Source organism: Sinocyclocheilus grahami, unplaced genomic scaffold (assembly GCF_001515645.1).
Source record: "Sinocyclocheilus grahami isolate Dianchi unplaced genomic scaffold, SAMN03320097.WGS_v1.1 scaffold9.1, whole genome shotgun sequence".
Lineage (NCBI taxonomy): Eukaryota > Metazoa > Chordata > Actinopteri > Cypriniformes > Cyprinidae > Sinocyclocheilus > Sinocyclocheilus grahami.
In genome coordinates, this window is record NW_015505188.1 from 576,727 (window position 1) to 594,059 (window position 17,333).

A 17,333-nucleotide genomic window follows, 5' to 3' on the forward strand; every position below is an offset into this window, starting at 1 on the left:
ATAAATTGTCAAATGGATGAGGAAAATATATCTAAAAACAGACTATTTTTAGTTTTATTATCTGGAAGGCAGGCACGCACAAACACTAGTAAACACCCTTCATGTACAAGATCACATTTGACTGTGGCTAATAATAGCACATTGACAACAGTTTGAATCAGCTTCCTGCTGTGCTGATCACATTAGGCTTTATACTAAAAAATGCACTTATCCCACCACAACCATTTGCGTAATAGATACTAGCTTGTCGTTAGAATTTAAGGCATATTTGAATCTAATTTTACACAAAACCAAAAAAAAAAGTTAGTGGTCAATGTGAGGATCACCTGTTTACCAAAAGCCCCCCCTCAGGCTCTATTTCATAATGTAGTTTGGGCCTGTAGCTCTTCGTGGCAGCTCAGTAATGTAGCTAGGCTGGTAGTAGTGCATTCCAGTGTGAACAAAACAAAGAGACTCAGTATTCAGATCTGCACTGGTTGAGAGAGCGCTGAGCCTGTAAAGGGTTCCTCTTCCAGCAGCCTAGTTCTTTTAAGTTTAAGCCAAACTAAAGTCATGAAGCGCATGGAGAGAAGCACTGAAGCAAGTGTGCATGTCCTCTTAAAGTGGAAACAGCAAAAACCACCAATTTGAACTCAAATTTCACTGTATACTCCATAACCTCTACTCCCATTTTACTTGCATTGCCTGTCACACTCATTTGTAAAATAGAATTTCTATTGTTGTTCCTGCTGTTTTTAATATAATTTTAGTATAGCCATTAGATTTAAAATAATGGATTAATGTAATATTTTTGAAGTATATGTGATTAATCTTAAACTTGGAATTTGAGCCTGGTCTCAATTTATTTATTTTTCTTCCTGCCATATTATAGTTTGTTCAGGTTTAATCCATTAGGCGCCTGTTCTAAGAAAGTTAAATGCAAAATTATTATTTTTTGACTATGTAGTGGTAATTCTGTGGTCTTCTCATTTACATCAACATGCTCATTATTGTGTTGTGCTTACAGGTGCAAATAACTTCATAAATGCATCTTGTGAATGATTCATCTGTGCTATTTTTTCTCCTTTTTTTAGTTTCTGTAACTTGTCATTTTTATTCAAAATGTCATAATCTTCTGTTGAAACTTCTTACTGGTGACACATACTGGACTTCTCCAATCATTTAGGCCACTGAAATCCTGGCTATTTGTTATGATCAACTGCAGGCTCTCATTTAGATCTGCCTTCATTCAATCAATAATTAATTAATGGATAGAATGGAAGTTCCAGCACTAGTTCTGCTATTACGTCTGCTACTTCCGTTATATTTGCAACTCATTAGGGTTTGATTTTATTTTAAAAACATTAGCTCTGAAAAAGGCCTTTCTTCGGTTATTGATAAACAAGAGTCAGCGTAAGGGAGTGGCAGTGAATTTTCATTGTAGTGCTACTTATGGTGTTACTTAACACATCTGTGTGTATCTTCCAGGTGCAGCCCCTAAGCCAGCTGCTCCTGTGGATCCCTGGGGTCTTCCCAGTGCCTCTTCCTCAGTTGCTCCTCTGAAAAGCAGTGACCCCTGGCGGTCAACCCAGGCTCCTGCAGCTGCTGATCCCTGGAGCCCAATGCCTGCCACTCGCCCCAAAGCCCCTGCCACAGGTGAGCATGTTAAAATGTGTTTCACGTTAAAATTTGTTTATACATTTTATACAGTTACATTGAGAAACAAGACTGCTCTCTTATTTTGCATTCTTGTATATTAAAAATTAAAAGCTTTCTTCATTTTTAATCCCAACTGTCTTTCTTATTTCCCTCAGTTGGTAGCTTTGATCTTTTCTCCACACCAAATGGTACTTCCAGGGAGGACCTCTCTGAGTTTGACAGTCTTCGCTCCTCAGCAGTGACCGGTAAATGCAGGCTGCTATTAAATCGGTTTACTAGTTAAAAGAAGTGTCATCTGCAGTTGGGAATGACATGAGGATATGATATTTTTAACAGGAGATGGTAGAGGAAGCTCTGCCTTGCCATCACAGACCAGCTTGTCTGTAGGCTCTGATCTGTTTGACGTACCGAGCGGCCCAACCAGAAAAACTCCAGAGTCTTTCCTGGGTCCCAACGCCGCTCTTGTCAACCTAGACTCTCTGATCAGCAAGCCTCCCCAGCAGGCTCCAGTCTCCAACCCTTTCTTAGCTGGAGGTACTCTTCACCAGTTACATGTCTAGAAGATCTCTTGCACATTTACAGGGGTCTTACAATTCAGTTTTATAAAATTCAGGGTCAGAAAGTCTTAATTATCACTTTAAAAAGTCTTACATTTGGGGACAGAAAGCAGTAATCTCAAAACGGTCTAATATAATTCTTAAACTTAAAGTTATGATTTAATTCAATGTGAGAGCAGCACATTTCAAAGTCAAAACAGTTCTGTCGTACATTCTATAGGCTCACGCTTTCAGAGCAGTTCACAATCAGTGAAGACAGCACATTTATTTTCTTATTGATGTTTACTGAAGAATGATGACTATTTATGGTTTTCATATTGTAATATGTTGTAGATATATACATTATATACATTGAGAATATAGATTTTACTATTATCGGCATAATAATGTGTAATTATTGTCTCAGCAAAATCTAATATGGCTCAACCTGTTCATATGCATTGATACATGAACTGATTTCAATACTTTTTGAATAAAACATATTTTGAGCATTCTAAACTTGCAGCAATTGTGATTGTGTTGGTTTGTTCTGAATGAACATAGTGTTAATTTTATTTAAAAAGCCTTGAATTTGATTTTAAAAACCCTGCAGATGGCCAGATTTTTCTCATTATGCAATGCACTCACCTGTACCCTCACATTGGTCTAATTTCAGTCTCGGGAGCAGCTTCAGCTCCTGCAGCTCAGGTCAACCCCTTCCAGGTGAACCAGCCACAGCCACCCACCCTCAACCAGATGAGAGTCAGTCCCATGATGGGCGTGAGCGGACAGGGCTTCAGCGTGGCCCAGAGAAGCAACGAGCCCTTGCCTCTGTCCTCAATGCCCCCAGCTGGCCCCGTCTCCATGGTATCCATGGCCGGCATGGCTCCTCTCGGGCCCGTGGGCCAGATGCCAAGCATGGGGATCCCAGCCTCCATGCCCCAGCCGCTCATGAGTGGAAGGCTGCCACCCACAGGCGCAGTGACACAAGACGGTGGCACAACCAACCCCTTCTTATTGTGAGGAACAACATTTGCCTCCCCGAAACCCACACAAATCTCTCTCCCATCCCCGTTTCTGTGGTATAGACAACGTGGTCTGTTGTGTTCCCCCAAACCTGTGTGCTATTTTGAGACTTTTGGGAGTAGCAGTGGTGTTTACAGGTTTTACGATTCCCTTGCTCTCCTGTCAGAGATTGGTACCATACAACGATTTGGTATTCTTTTCTAAATTTTCTCAGAAAAAAAAAACCCATCAGCGATACAGCGTCTAGGACTTTTCTTCCCGGGAGCAACCTCTCATTTCAAGGGGTCCTGTTTTTAACTTCTTTTTTTGATGGCTTACTTTTCTTATCAGAGGCTTGAAACTAGGAGTACTGGTTTGTCTTAATTTTTCTAATTTCTAGTCTTTGAAAGCTGTGTGCTAGATAAAGCTAACCCTTTTAATCGAAGCAGCCTGTAAGTTCTACGCAGTGCATATACACTATGTGTATTTACAGTACGCTTGAGTAGACAGTTTAGAGGACTCTCTATCAGTTTACATGGAAATGATTTTAATGTTCTAAGCAGGGATTTTGCACATGCTCTGATTGATCTTCTTTTGACTGTTGACCCACCGTTAGTCCTTAGCGCAAGAAGCGATGGGAAACCGTTCACTAAGACATGAGCAAAGCCGAGGACTAGGAGGGAGTCTGTGAACTGCATGTGTGAATGGTTTCAAACCTGATGCATTGAAAGATGAACTTCATACTGAAGTGAAGAGTAGTTCTTTCTTCCGTTTTTAATGCATGACGGATAGTTGGTTTGCATATAATACAGCTCAACTTTTATACCGAAGCCTGTTTTTTACTGCTTTACAAGCCCGAGACGTTGTTTATTGGGTGAATGGGTTCTTTCAATTCAGTACGGCTCACTATTTGCACAGCACAGCTCCATATTCCGACAGCTAATCCATACTAATGATTAGTATTCATCCGCTTAGCTTCTCTGCGAGTATCCAACAATCTGAAATGTGATCATTTCAGTAACGTTTTTATTTTGAATTTATGTATCTGTGCTTATGGAAGGAGCAAAGGGAAACGGGAGGACATTTGTGTTTGAATATCTTCATCAGCTCCTAATGCATCTTACTGTTATAACTGACAGCTGTATCACTAATCTCTGCTTCCTAATGCAATCTGTTCATATACGTCGGGGAATATAGCCAAGCTTATATCAGAGCTTGTCGTTAACAAAATCCTCAGTTCTGTATTCAAACCTAACTTGCTTATAGTGTTACAAGAATGAGTGGACATGCTAAAACAGGTTATAATGTGGGAGAGGTCCTGTAATAGATTGTATGATTGATTTTTTTCAAAAAAATTTTGTCTGTTTGTTGAATATGTGGTATAAATGTATGTTAGGGTTCATATGCATCTTTTTTACAGCTAGAAACCTGTGGTTGATTTGCATTGTTCTGTATTCAAGATTATTTTGGCCACAGTTTTATCATTAAATGAGACTTAAACTAGACTATGAATTGTTTATCACAATTAGCAGTCCATTTAAAGTGAGAACGCCTATGATTTGGTGTTTCGTGTGGCTTGCTGTGTCAACACTTTCAATTCAACCAGTTAAGCACAAGATGGCAACATCTGCCACCAATAGTAGTCCTTTTAAATGCAGAGCTACAATTGTTTTCTAACTGACTACACATCTATCTCTCTTCAGTTGTTCCCCAGTTATTATTATCATCATTATTCCTGCTTTTTCTTTTGGATTACGGCTAGAGTATTGACTCTACGGTTTCTCTCATTTGCGAGCTAGTGATCTCTGCTGAAAATATTGTAGTACTGCCCACGTGCAGCCTTGTAGCAGAGCCTGGGTGTGTTAAAGTCAATAATCTGCAGGCATACTCAGGCATTTTGGGGGGTGGGGGTGGCTATAAAGACAGCTTTAAGATGTATGTAATGCGCTTTTGATGGCCGTGATGGTTTAAGCAGGCACTGATCCTGCTAAACAAGACTCCCTGCTAGTGAACATCACTGTACTCGATTATGCAGACTAGTTTTACTTTTGAATCCATACTATATCTAGCTCATTTCGTCTTGACCATCTTATTTTGCTGTTACCGTGTATCACCCATTTTTCTGTTATGTACTCATTATGCATTTATTGTAGACGTCTAACCTTGTGAACATGCATAACATTTTATTTTTCCATGTTATCGTGTCTGTGCATTTACCAAACTGTCTCATATTACTGGGAGCAGGCTGCTTTTATGGATATGTGCTCAACTTGTTGGCATTATAACTGTATAATATAATTTATCATCTGTTCTATTGTAACATATTGTTGTGTACCTTGTTTCTGTGTAATGGTTTTGTAGGAAAGTCACAGGAAGAGTGTGATGTTTTATTGCCATCTAAACCGCAGCAAGTGATAAAGGACCTGTAGCTGCAGTGGTAAAACAAATAAATTGTATCAATGACTTTTGATCGGTCTATTCATGCTGTCAGTAAACACAGACATCACATTATTGTGGCGCCACAGCCAGTGTTATTTTAGCATCATTGAGATACTATTATAGTTTTAATTAATATTTTGAATTTGTTTCGTTTTATTTTTAAAGTTTGAGTAATTTTGTCGTGGATTTAGGATTTTCATTAGTTTTTTTTGTAAAGTTTTTTATTTTATCACGTTAAAAATTTTATCACGTTAAAGTGAGAAATGTTTTTTTGTAGTTTTAGTTAACTGTAATAACCCTGGTTAAAGGTTAATCGTATTTGGTGTTTAGGGTTAAAAATAGGCAAAGATGGAATTTGCAGATTAGAATTGGACTTCAGATAATGCAAATCAAATATGAGCCAAATTATTTAGGTCAGAAATGGTTGACTTCTAGAAATGCACAAGACCAATTTATTTAAAAACTACACCGCTGATAAAGCAATATCACATGTGTAGTCATAAAGCAACTATGAATCTGAATAAAGCAACTTGAAACCAAGATTACAAAAATATCCTGAAAGTGGTTATTAAAGCTGTTGTGATGTTCTTGCCAGTCCTGTAGCAGCTGAATGCTCTGATGTAGTTTCATAACCCAGTTTCTTCATGTCTTTAGTCACAATGTTGAACTGTAGTGTAACAAAACCTTGTGAGCGCACCCTCGTAACTGCAAACAGACAAAATTGCATCAGTTATGGCTTGTAAATACACTATTGCAGTAGAACAGTTTCTGAGGACCGACACCTTGGCTTGAGATGGAAAACATCCACTGATATGTGTCATATTTAATTTTGAGGCAAGGGTTAAATAAAAGCTTACCTTCTCTTCCCTCTCCTTGGGCAACAACCTTGGGATCTGTGAACTCTGGACGCCTTCCCATCAGCCAGCTGCATGCAAGATATAACATGTTAGATACAGAGTCAGATGAAAATAAATGTTTTCAAGTTACAATGTACCATCCCATTTGAAACGTTCATACAAGTTGCACATTAACTAAAACTTAGTTCAAGTTAAGTCTTGAGGACAAAAGGGGATGGCAGCAGCTAAATTTAATTCAGATTACAACCCTAAGCTGCAGCATAATTAATTGGATAATTTTACAACTCTTCTCATGTCTACATGCGAATGTGAATGAAAACACCAGCCGAGGTAAATTTGGAATATTTGGGAGAAATCAGTTATAACCTTGTGAACTTCTGAAGTCTTGATGTAGATTCAGGAACAAACATAGGAATGGTCTTGGTGTGTCTGGACAGAGAGCATTCATATGTTACTGTGCATTTTAGACAGATTTTGAGCATGCTGGCTGCTTTTGTCACATTATGACAATCTTAAAGTGACTCACTTTCCAGGTGTAAACGGGATGTGTACGGCTCCATAACCTCTCACAACATCATTTCCAAAAGTGTCTGGGCCATACACACTAACCACAATCTGGGGCCCTGAAGAAAAAAAAAAAAATATATATATATATATAGGTGGATACTTAAAAATATACAGGTGCATCTCAATAAATTAGAATGTTGTGGAAAAGTTCATTTATTTCAGTAATTCAACTCAAATTGTGAAACTCGTGTATTAAACAAATTAATTGCACACAGACTGAAGTAGTTTAAGTCTTTGATTCTTTTAATTCATGATTTTGGCTCACATTTAACAAAAACCCACCAATTCACTATCTCAACAAATTAGAATACTTCATAAGAACAATAAAAAAACAATTTTTTGTTAATTGTTGGCCTTCTGGAAAGTATGTTCATTTACTGTACATGTACTCAATACTTGGTAGGGGCTCCCTTTGCTTTAATTACTGCCTCAATTCGGCGTGGCATGGAGGTGATCAGTTTGTGGCACTGCTGAGGTGGTATGGAAGCCCAGGTTTCTTTGACAGTGGCCTTCAGCTCATCTGCATTTTTTGGTTTCTTATTTCTCATTTTCCTCTTGACAATACCCCATAGATTCTCTATGGGGTTCAGGTCTGGTGAGTTTGCTGGCCAGTCAAGCACACAACACCATGGTCATTTAACCAACTTTTGGTGCTTTTGGCAGTGTGGGCAGGTGCCAAATCCTGCTGGAAAATGAAATCAGCATCTTCAAAAAGCTGGTCAGCAGAAGGAAGCATGAAGTGCTCCAAAATTTCTTGGTAAACGGGTGCAGTGACGTTGTCTGTGGTTCAGGAGTGGCTTAACAAGAGGAATGTGACAACTGTAGCCAAATTCCTTGACACGTTTGTGTGTGGTGGCTCTTGATGCCTTGACCCCAGCCTCAGTCCATTCCTTCTGAAGTTCACTCAAATTCTTGAACCGATTTTGCTTGACAATCTTCATAAGGCTGTGGTTCTCTCGGTTGGTTGTGCATCTTTTTCTTCCACACTTTTTCCTTCCACTCAACTTTGTTAACATGCTTGGATACAGCACTCTGTGAACAGCCAGCTTCTTTGGCAATGAATGTTTGTGGCTTACCCTCCTTGTGAAGGGTGTCAATGATTGTCTTCTGGACAACTGTCAGATCAGCAGTCTTCCCCATGATTGTGTAGCCTAGTGAACCAAACTGAGAGACCATTTTGAAGGCTCAGGAAACCTTTGCAGGTGTTTTGAGTTGATTAGCTGATTGGCATGTCACCATATTCTAATTTGTTGAGATAGTGAATTGGTGGGTTTTTGTTAAATGTGAGCCAAAATCATCACAATTAAAAGAACCAAAGACTTAAACTACTTCAGTCTGTGTGCATTGAATTTATTTAATACAGTTAATGAGTTTCACAATTTGAGTTGAATTACTGAAATAAATGAACTTTTCCACGACATTCTAATTTGAGATGCACCTGTATATCATGTCATATATATTACAATATATGACATGCAGATTTTATGTAGATCTTCAGAATATTATTCCTTCATCATAAATTTAAGACTTTTTAACTACCTTTTTAAGACCAACTAAATAAATTAAAAGAATAAACTGAAGAGAACACAATATGGCAGTATGATCTCTAAATGTAAATGTTTAGGAAGCACACAAGTTGTATTAGCAACACTTCAAAGTTTGAAAATGCAACTTCCATAAGATCTCCATTACTTTTTAAATCATTTGACAAAAAAGGCTTGAATAGCTCTGCGCCTAACCACTAGAATATGGAAATAACTGAACCTACTGATCACACTGCAAAAATGTTTTTGATGTTATTCCTGCAGTATTTTTTGTCTTGTTTTCCAATGCATAGCCACAGTGTGTAAAGATTAAATCAAAATGTCATAAAATAAGAAGTCTTGTTTTCTGTGAAGCTGATCAAAGGGAAGTGAGTTTAATATTTAAAACAAGAACAATTATCTGCCAGTGGACTCAGAAACAACTTGATTAAAAGGGAGAACAAGATTTAATGTTCCAATGACAGATATACAGTGGGGCAAAAAAGTATTTAGTCAGCCACCAATTGTGCAAGTTCTCCCACTTAAAAAGATGAGAGAGGCCTGTAATTTTCATCATAGGTATACCTCAACTATGAGAGACAAAATGAGAAAGAAAAATCCAGAAAATCACATTGTAGGATTTTTAAAGAATTAATTGGTAAATTCCTCGGTAAAATAAGTATTTGGTCACCTACAAACAAGCAAGATTTCTGGCTCTCACAGACCTGTAACTTCTTCTTTAAGAGGTTCCTCTGTCCTCCACTCGTTACCTGTATTAATGGCATCTGTTTGAACTCATTGTCAGTATAAAAGACACCTGTCCACAACCTCAAACAGTCACACTCCAAACTCCACCATGGCCAAGACCAAAGAGCTGTCAAAGGACACCAGAAAAAAAATTGTAGACCTGCACCAGGCTGAGAAGACTGAATCTGCAATAGGTAAGCAGCTTAGTGTGAAGAAATCAACTGTGGGAGCAATTATTAGAAAATGGAAGACATACAAGACCACTGATAATCTCCCTCGATCTGGGGCTCCACGCAAGATCTCACCCCGTGGGGTCAAAACGATCACAAGAACTGTGAGCAAAAATCCCACAACCACACGGGGGGACCTAGTGAATGACCTGCAGAGAGCTGGGACCAAAGTAACAAAGGCTACCATCAGTAACACACTGCGCCGCCAGGGACTCAAATCCTGCAGTGACAGACGTGTCCCCCTGCTTAAGCCAGTACATGTCCAGGCCCGTCTAAAGTTTGCTAAAGAGCATTTGGATGATCCAGAAGAGGATTGGGAGAATGTCATATGGTCAGATGAAACCAAAATAAAACTTTTTGGTAAAAACTCAACTTGACCAGAAGAGGATTGGGAGAATGTCATATGGTCAGATGAAACCAAAATAGAACTTTTTGGTAAAAACTCAACTTGACCAGAAGAGGATTGGGAGAATGTCATATGGTCAGATGAAACCAAAATAGAACTTTTTGGTAAAAACTCAACTTGTCGTGTTTGGAGGAGAAAGAATGCTGAGTTGCATCCAAAGAACACCATACCTACTGTGAAGCATGGGGGTGGAAACATCATGCTTTGGGGCTGATTTTCTGCAAAGGGACCAGGACGACTGATCCGTGTAAACGAAAGAATGAATGGGGCCATGTATCGTGAGATTTTGAGTGAAAACCTCCTTCCATCAGCAAGGGCATTGAAGATGAAACGTGGCTGGGTCTTTCAGCATGACAATGATCCCAAACACACCGCCTGGGCAACGAAGGAGTGGCTTCGTAAGAAGTATTTCAAGGTCCTGGAGTGGCCTAGCCGGTCTCCAGATCTCAACCCCATAGAACATCTTTGGAAGGAGTTGAAAATCCGTGTTGCCCAGCGACAGCCCCAAAACATTACTGCTCTAGAGGAGATCTGCATGGAGGAATGGGCCAAAATACCAGCAACAGTGTGTGAAAACCTTGTGAAGACTTACAGAAAACGTTTGACCTCTGTCATTGCCAACAAAGGGTATACAACAAAGTATTGAGATAAAATTTTGTTATTGACCAAATACTTATTTTCCACCATAATTTACAAATAAATTCTTTAAAAATCCTACAATGTGATTTTCTGGATTTTTTTTTCTCATTTTGTCTCTCATAGTTGAGGTATACCTATGATGAAAATTACAGGCCTCTCTCATCTTTTTAAGTGGGAGAACTTGCACAATTGGTGGCTGACTAAATACTTTTTTTCCCCACTGTATATTCTTGTTAAATCATAAACACACTTCATTTTGTTTATTTTCTCACAAAATAAGACTTCATATCTTCATTTTGCATCTCAACTAAATGCATTTGGACGTTTCGATATTAATATTGGAAAACAAGACAAAAATACAGAGGAATTTTTTTTTTGCAGTTGAGGCATTATTTAATTCCTTAACTTAAGATTTTCTGCTCTGATTTAAGTCCCTTTAAAGGCCTTAATTTGTGGAAGGGTGAATTAAGACCTTTAAGTTTTAGTTTATTACCTTTAAAGGGGTCATATGATGCGATTTCAAGTTTTCCTTTTTCTTTGGAGTGTTACAAGCTGATTGGCACATCGTTGACCCTCAAATCTGTTTTGTCTACAATGTAGTCTGATTTGAACTAGATTGTGAGTAGATTTGAACTTTGTTTTATACAAGTTCAAGTTTATTCACTCAGTATGTAAAGGGAAGACATTAGGTTATGACCATAATGGAGTGGAAGATACAGCCACTTAATGCCATTACAACTTTGCGTATTATGGCTTAAAAGCTCATAAATATATAATATTGTTTAATATAATGACTTTTAGATTTTTATGTACTGAACTTGCCATCCTGTATAATAGTCAGTCCCTGACCTGCATCTGAAAATACCAGGTCACTGTTTCTCCGACTGTCTTTGGAAAGCTAAGCTGAGACACAATCTGAATATACGTCATGTAAAATTTGTATCGATTTATGTCCTTCCCTCCAGACTCCAATAATGGTCAAAAGCAGAGTGCCATTTATTATGAGGGCTAATCATTAATATTGCCTCTCCATTAGCTGGAGTGCAGCTCTGTGACAGAATAATGGTCTGTGTCAGACAGATGAGAGGGTCACCGTGGATCTGCACGTGTCAAATTACACATAAAAAATAAAACTTGAACTTGTCTTGTGGCAGAGATCATAGCTCTTTCATTTTGACCACTCCCTAATTTTGCATGAAAGGTAAATCTTTCCCACCGATGCTTTTAGGATTTTTCCATTTGATAAATAATAAAAGAGTGAATTTTCATTTGGGAGCACATAAGTGGTTTTGTCTCGGGCATTACCGTAACTGATGTTTACTGATTTTCCCGGATTGATCTGAAGTTACACAGGAAACGATAGCATAGGAGGGATGTGAACTTACACTAATGCTTAATAGATCAATCTTTTTTTTTTAATTAATTAATGCTTTTAATCAACAAGGATGCATTAAATTGATCAAAAGTGACAGTAAAGACATTTATTAATATTACAAAACTTCAAATGCGATTCTTTCCTTCAATTCATCTAAGAATCTTGAAAAAAGTACAATGGTTTCCATAAAATATTAACAGTTCCAAAATATCAAGTGGTTTTCAATATTGATAATAATAAGAAATGTTTCTTGAGCATCAGTTCAGCATATTAGAATGATTTCTGAAGGATCATGGGACATTGAAGACTGGGACAAGTAATGATGCTGAAAATACAACTTTGACATCGCTGTGATAAATTACATTTCAAAATAGACAACAGTTATATTAAATTGTAATAATATTTCACAGTATTACTGTTTTTACTGAATTTTTCAGTAAAATAATTCAGTAAAATTTTTCAGCAATAAAAAAATGTAGCCTTGGTGAGCATTAGAGACTATATGTTTGCTTCAGTCAGTGGTTTTGAAACTGTTTCAAGTTGGGGACCATTTGAACAATTAATAATTGGCACATTTGACTAAACACTTGTGTAAGCTGTCAGTTATATTATTTACATGGGACAACAAAGAAATTATCACAAATTAATCATAACAGTTTAATGTTGGTCATTTTTGCCTATTATAATTATTATCTTTATCCATTTTGTTTAAATCAACCAATCAATTTACAAACCATTTGGAAAGCTTTTGTGGACCACAGTTGGACTGACTTGGACTGGATTATTTAATCAGAGCATATGATGCCTAGTATTACTTAATTTTGTGTAATTTGGTTTAATTTACACGCTCTCAGACTTCTAACTCTCACCTATACAGGAGAAGATCCAAGACAGCAGACTCCCAGGCACAATTTTGTCTCATTAAAAATGACATTTCCAATTATTACTAAACTTGCAAGAGATGCAGATACATTTTGTTTGCTTTGTAGAAACTGGCTGCAATGGGAAGTGTGGAGTGACTATGAAAATAAGCTGTCTGCCATTTAATAAAATGAAGAAAGATATTGAGTGATTTGAAGGTGAGGGACGTTCACATGCTGAGGGAGAGGCCTCTGACTCTGCAGATCAAATTTAACGGCACATTCCTGTGTGGGGGGTCATGACCTCATTAAACTGATGTCCATTTAAATTAATGCCTGATCTGAAAATGTACTGCTCCTGATGACATTTATGTTCGGCCTGCACCACTGCCCAGGAGCACAGCTGACCTCAGATTACTTGAATAATTTGTGGCCGGTCAAAATCAGTGGCCAGTTAGTAATGATTTGTGATCAGTGACCTGAGATTAACCTCAGATATGAATGGCATCATAGTCAGGGTGCTTTGCACTAATGTGTGACTATTATGCATGTTTATTACACTAAATTAATCTTAATTTTCTTACTTTTTTCTTAATTTTTTAAAGCTTTCATTAAAAAAAAAATCGATTTTATAGTAATAATACATTTTGTAAGTAAATACAATTATAATAAAAATATAATAAGCAATTAATCACAAATAAAATGAATAAGAGGAAAATGTATATTTAATATTAACATTATTAATAATATATGTTTATAAGCAGTTATGCATAATAATATGTATTAATAATAGTACATTTAAAAATTAAATATCATGCATAATATAGCATTTATTATTAATCTTTTACACAATATATTTATGTACACAGTATATTTTTATATATTGTCATTGCAAACATATATTATATACTATATATTGATATACTATATATTATGCATTATATATATAAAAACAAAGTATTATTATTCTTCAATATTTTGATGTGTGTGTGTGTATATATATACTGTATATATATATATATATGCATATACATTTATATGCATTTATATTTTAGTTATATATATAGTTATTTTATATATTTAAATTGATAAAACGCTGTTGTGGAAGTGTACCAATAAGCATTTGTTAATATTGAAAAATTGCTGACGAATAAACATTACTGCAGCAGATATTTAGCTCTAAATTTGCTGAAACAACCACAGCCTGTTTTTAAGAAGTGTATAATATAAGAAATGGTAGACAGAATCCCATAGGCATTGAAATCTATATTTCAGGAAATGCAGAGCCTACACCGAACATGGCCGGTCTACTTTGAAGCCTGGATTCGTGGATGGAAAGTCCGCTTTGAGGTTGCAGTTGTTTTTGCTAGATTTTTCTCTAAGATGATAAGGAGCTTATAATAGCGTGGCTTTATCCAGACACCATTTATGGGTCAGTGACGTGGCCATTTTTAAATTCTGTTGCCAGTGCTATTTTAATATCATTGAGATAATGTTTGTCAATATTTGGATTATTTTTATATTTTCTGTTTTCATTTAAATTTTAGTTAAAATTATTTACATTCTTTATTTAAATGTTAGTATGTTTGTCATTTTATTATTTCTATTTTTAATGTCTACATTAATTATTGCCTTGCCAACGAGCTTAAATAAAATATTTTATTTCATGTTAACATTTATGTTATTTAAAGTAACTAAAATGTTTCTTTTTATGGTTAGATTTAGTTAACCTGTAGTTTAAACCTTTTTTTTTTTTTTATCAATCCTTTTCTTCATTGTGGACACGCCTGCACATCGTTGACCCTCAAATCTGTTTTGTCTACAATGTAGTCTGATTTGAACTAGATTGTGAGTAGATTTGAACTTTGTTTTATACAAGTTCAAGTTTATTCACTCAGTATGTAAAGGGAAGACATTAGGTTATGACCATAATGGAGTGGAAGATACAGCCACTTAATGCCATTACAACTTTGCGTATTATGGCTTAAAAGCTCATAAATATATAATATTGTTTAATATAATGACTTTTAGATTTTTATGTACTGAACTTGCCATCCTGTATAATAGTCAGTCCCTGACCTGCATCTGAAAATACCAGGTCACTGTTTCTCCGACTGTCTTTGGAAAGCTAAGCTGAGACACAATCTGAATATACGTCATGTAAAATTTGTATCGATTTATGTCCTTCCCTCCAGACTCCAATAATGGTCAAAAGCAGAGTGCCATTTATTATGAGGGCTAATCATTAATATTGCCTCTCCATTAGCTGGAGTGCAGCTCTGTGACAGAATAATGGTCTGTGTCAGACAGATGAGAGGGTCACCGTGGATCTGCACGTGTCAAATTACAGCGGCCCACTCTTGTGGCAGGGATCAAGGCTCTTTCATTTCGACCACTCCCTCAGTTTGCTTGAAAGATAAATCTTTCCCACCCATGCTTTTAGAATTTTTCCATTTGATAAATAATAAAAGAGTGAATTTTCATTTGGGAGCACATAAGTGGTTTTGTCTCGGGCATTACCGTAACTGATGTTTACTGATTTTCCCGGATTGATCTGAAGTTACACAGGAAACGATAGCATAGGAGGGATGTGAACTTACACTAATGCTTAATAGATCAATCTTTTTTTTTTAATTAATTAATGCTTTTAATCAACAAGGATGCATTAAATTGATCAAAAGTGACAGTAAAGACATTTATTAATATTACAAAACTTCAAATGCGATTCTTTCCTTCAATTCATCTAAGAATCTTGAAAAAAGTACAATGGTTTCCATAAAATATTAACAGTTCCAAAATATCAAGTGGTTTTCAATATTGATAATAATAAGAAATGTTTCTTGAGCATCAGTTCAGCATATTAGAATGATTTCTGAAGGATCATGGGACATTGAAGACTGGGACAAGTAATGATGCTGAAAATACAACTTTGACATCGCTGTGATAAATTACATTTCAAAATAGACAACAGTTATATTAAATTGTAATAATATTTCACAGTATTACTGTTTTTACTGAATTTTTCAGTAAAATAATTCAGTAAAATTTTTCAGCAATAAAAAAATGTAGCCTTGGTGAGCATTAGAGACTATATGTTTGCTTCAGTCAGTGGTTTTGAAACTGTTTCAAGTTGGGGACCATTTGAACAATTAATAATTGGCACATTTGACTAAACACTTGTGTAAGCTGTCAGTTATATTATTTACATGGGACAACAAAGAAATTATCACAAATTAATCATAACAGTTTAATGTTGGTCATTTTTGCCTATTATAATTATTATCTTTATCCATTTTGTTTAAATCAACCAATCAATTTACAAACCATTTGGAAAGCTTTTGTGGACCACAGTTGGACTGACTTGGACTGGATTATTTAATCAGAGCATATGATGCCTAGTATTACTTAATTTTGTGTAATTTGGTTTAATTTACACGCTCTCAGACTTCTAACTCTCACCTATACAGGAGAAGATCCAAGACAGCAGACTCCCAGGCACAATTTTGTCTCATTAAAAATGACATTTCCAATTATTACTAAACTTGCAAGAGATGCAGATACATTTTGTTTGCTTTGTAGAAACTGGCTGCAATGGGAAGTGTGGAGTGACTATGAAAATAAGCTGTCTGCCATTTAATAAAATGAAGAAAGATATTGAGTGATTTGAAGGTGAGGGACGTTCACATGCTGAGGGAGAGGCCTCTGACTCTGCAGATCAAATTTAACGGCACATTCCTGTGTGGGGGGTCATGACCTCATTAAACTGATGTCCATTTAAAGTAATGCCTGATCTGAAAATGTACTGCTCCTGATGACATTTATGTTCGGCCTGCACCACTGCCCAGGAGCACAGCTGACCTCAGATTACTTGAATAATTTGTGGCCGGTCAAAATCAGTGGCCAGTTAGTAATGATTTGTGATCAGTGACCTGAGATTAACCTCAGATATGAATGGCATCATAGTCAGGGTGCTTTGCACTAATGTGTGACTATTATGCATGTTTATTACACTAAATTAATCTTAATTTTCTTACTTTTTTCTTAATTTTTTAAAGCTTTCATTAAAAAAAAAATCGATTTTATAGTAATAATACATTTTGTAAGTAAATACAATTATAATAAAAATATAATAAGCAATTAATCACAAATAAAATGAATAAGAGGAAAATGTATATTTAATATTAACATTATTAATAATATATGTTTATAAGCAGTTATGCATAATAATATGTATTAATAATAGTACATTTAAAAATTAAATATCATGCATAATATAGCATTTATTATTAATCTTTTACACAATATATTTATGTACACAGTATATTTTTATATATTGTCATTGCAAACATATATTATATACTATATATTGATATACTATATATTATGCATTATATATATAAAAACAAAGTATTATTATTCTTCAATATTTTGATGTGTGTGTGTGTATATATATATACTGTATATACAGTGGGTACGGAAAGTATTCAGACCCCCTTAAATTTTTCACTCTT

General features: G+C 36.0%; 2 protein-coding genes across 3 annotated transcripts in view; one reads left to right on the plus strand and one right to left on the minus strand.

Annotated features, from left to right (window-relative positions):
• epn2 (epsin 2) overlaps window positions 1-5,647 on the plus strand; it is a 31,436-nt gene extending 25,789 nt beyond the window's left edge. For both annotated transcript variants that reach the window (XM_016280831.1, XM_016280840.1), the window contains exons 6-9: window positions 1,468-1,635; window positions 1,794-1,883; window positions 1,975-2,172; window positions 2,851-5,647. In XM_016280831.1, the coding sequence (XP_016136317.1) occupies window positions 1,468-1,635; window positions 1,794-1,883; window positions 1,975-2,172; window positions 2,851-3,197 (803 nt within the window). In that variant the 3' untranslated portion in view covers window positions 3,198-5,647. The remainder of the gene's footprint in view (window positions 1-1,467; window positions 1,636-1,793; window positions 1,884-1,974; window positions 2,173-2,850) is intronic.
• Window positions 5,648-6,052: 405 nt separating this feature from the next.
• The window catches only part of LOC107592385 (B9 domain-containing protein 1-like), a 12,890-nt gene continuing 1,609 nt past the window's right edge, over window positions 6,053-17,333 (minus strand). Inside the window, exons 2-5 of the mRNA XM_016281883.1 lie at window positions 7,002-7,098; window positions 6,842-6,904; window positions 6,476-6,543; window positions 6,053-6,323 (exon numbers count right to left, since the gene is read on the minus strand). Of these exons, the coding sequence (XP_016137369.1) occupies window positions 6,187-6,323; window positions 6,476-6,543; window positions 6,842-6,904; window positions 7,002-7,098 (365 nt within the window). The 3' untranslated portion in view covers window positions 6,053-6,186. The remainder of the gene's footprint in view (window positions 6,324-6,475; window positions 6,544-6,841; window positions 6,905-7,001; window positions 7,099-17,333) is intronic.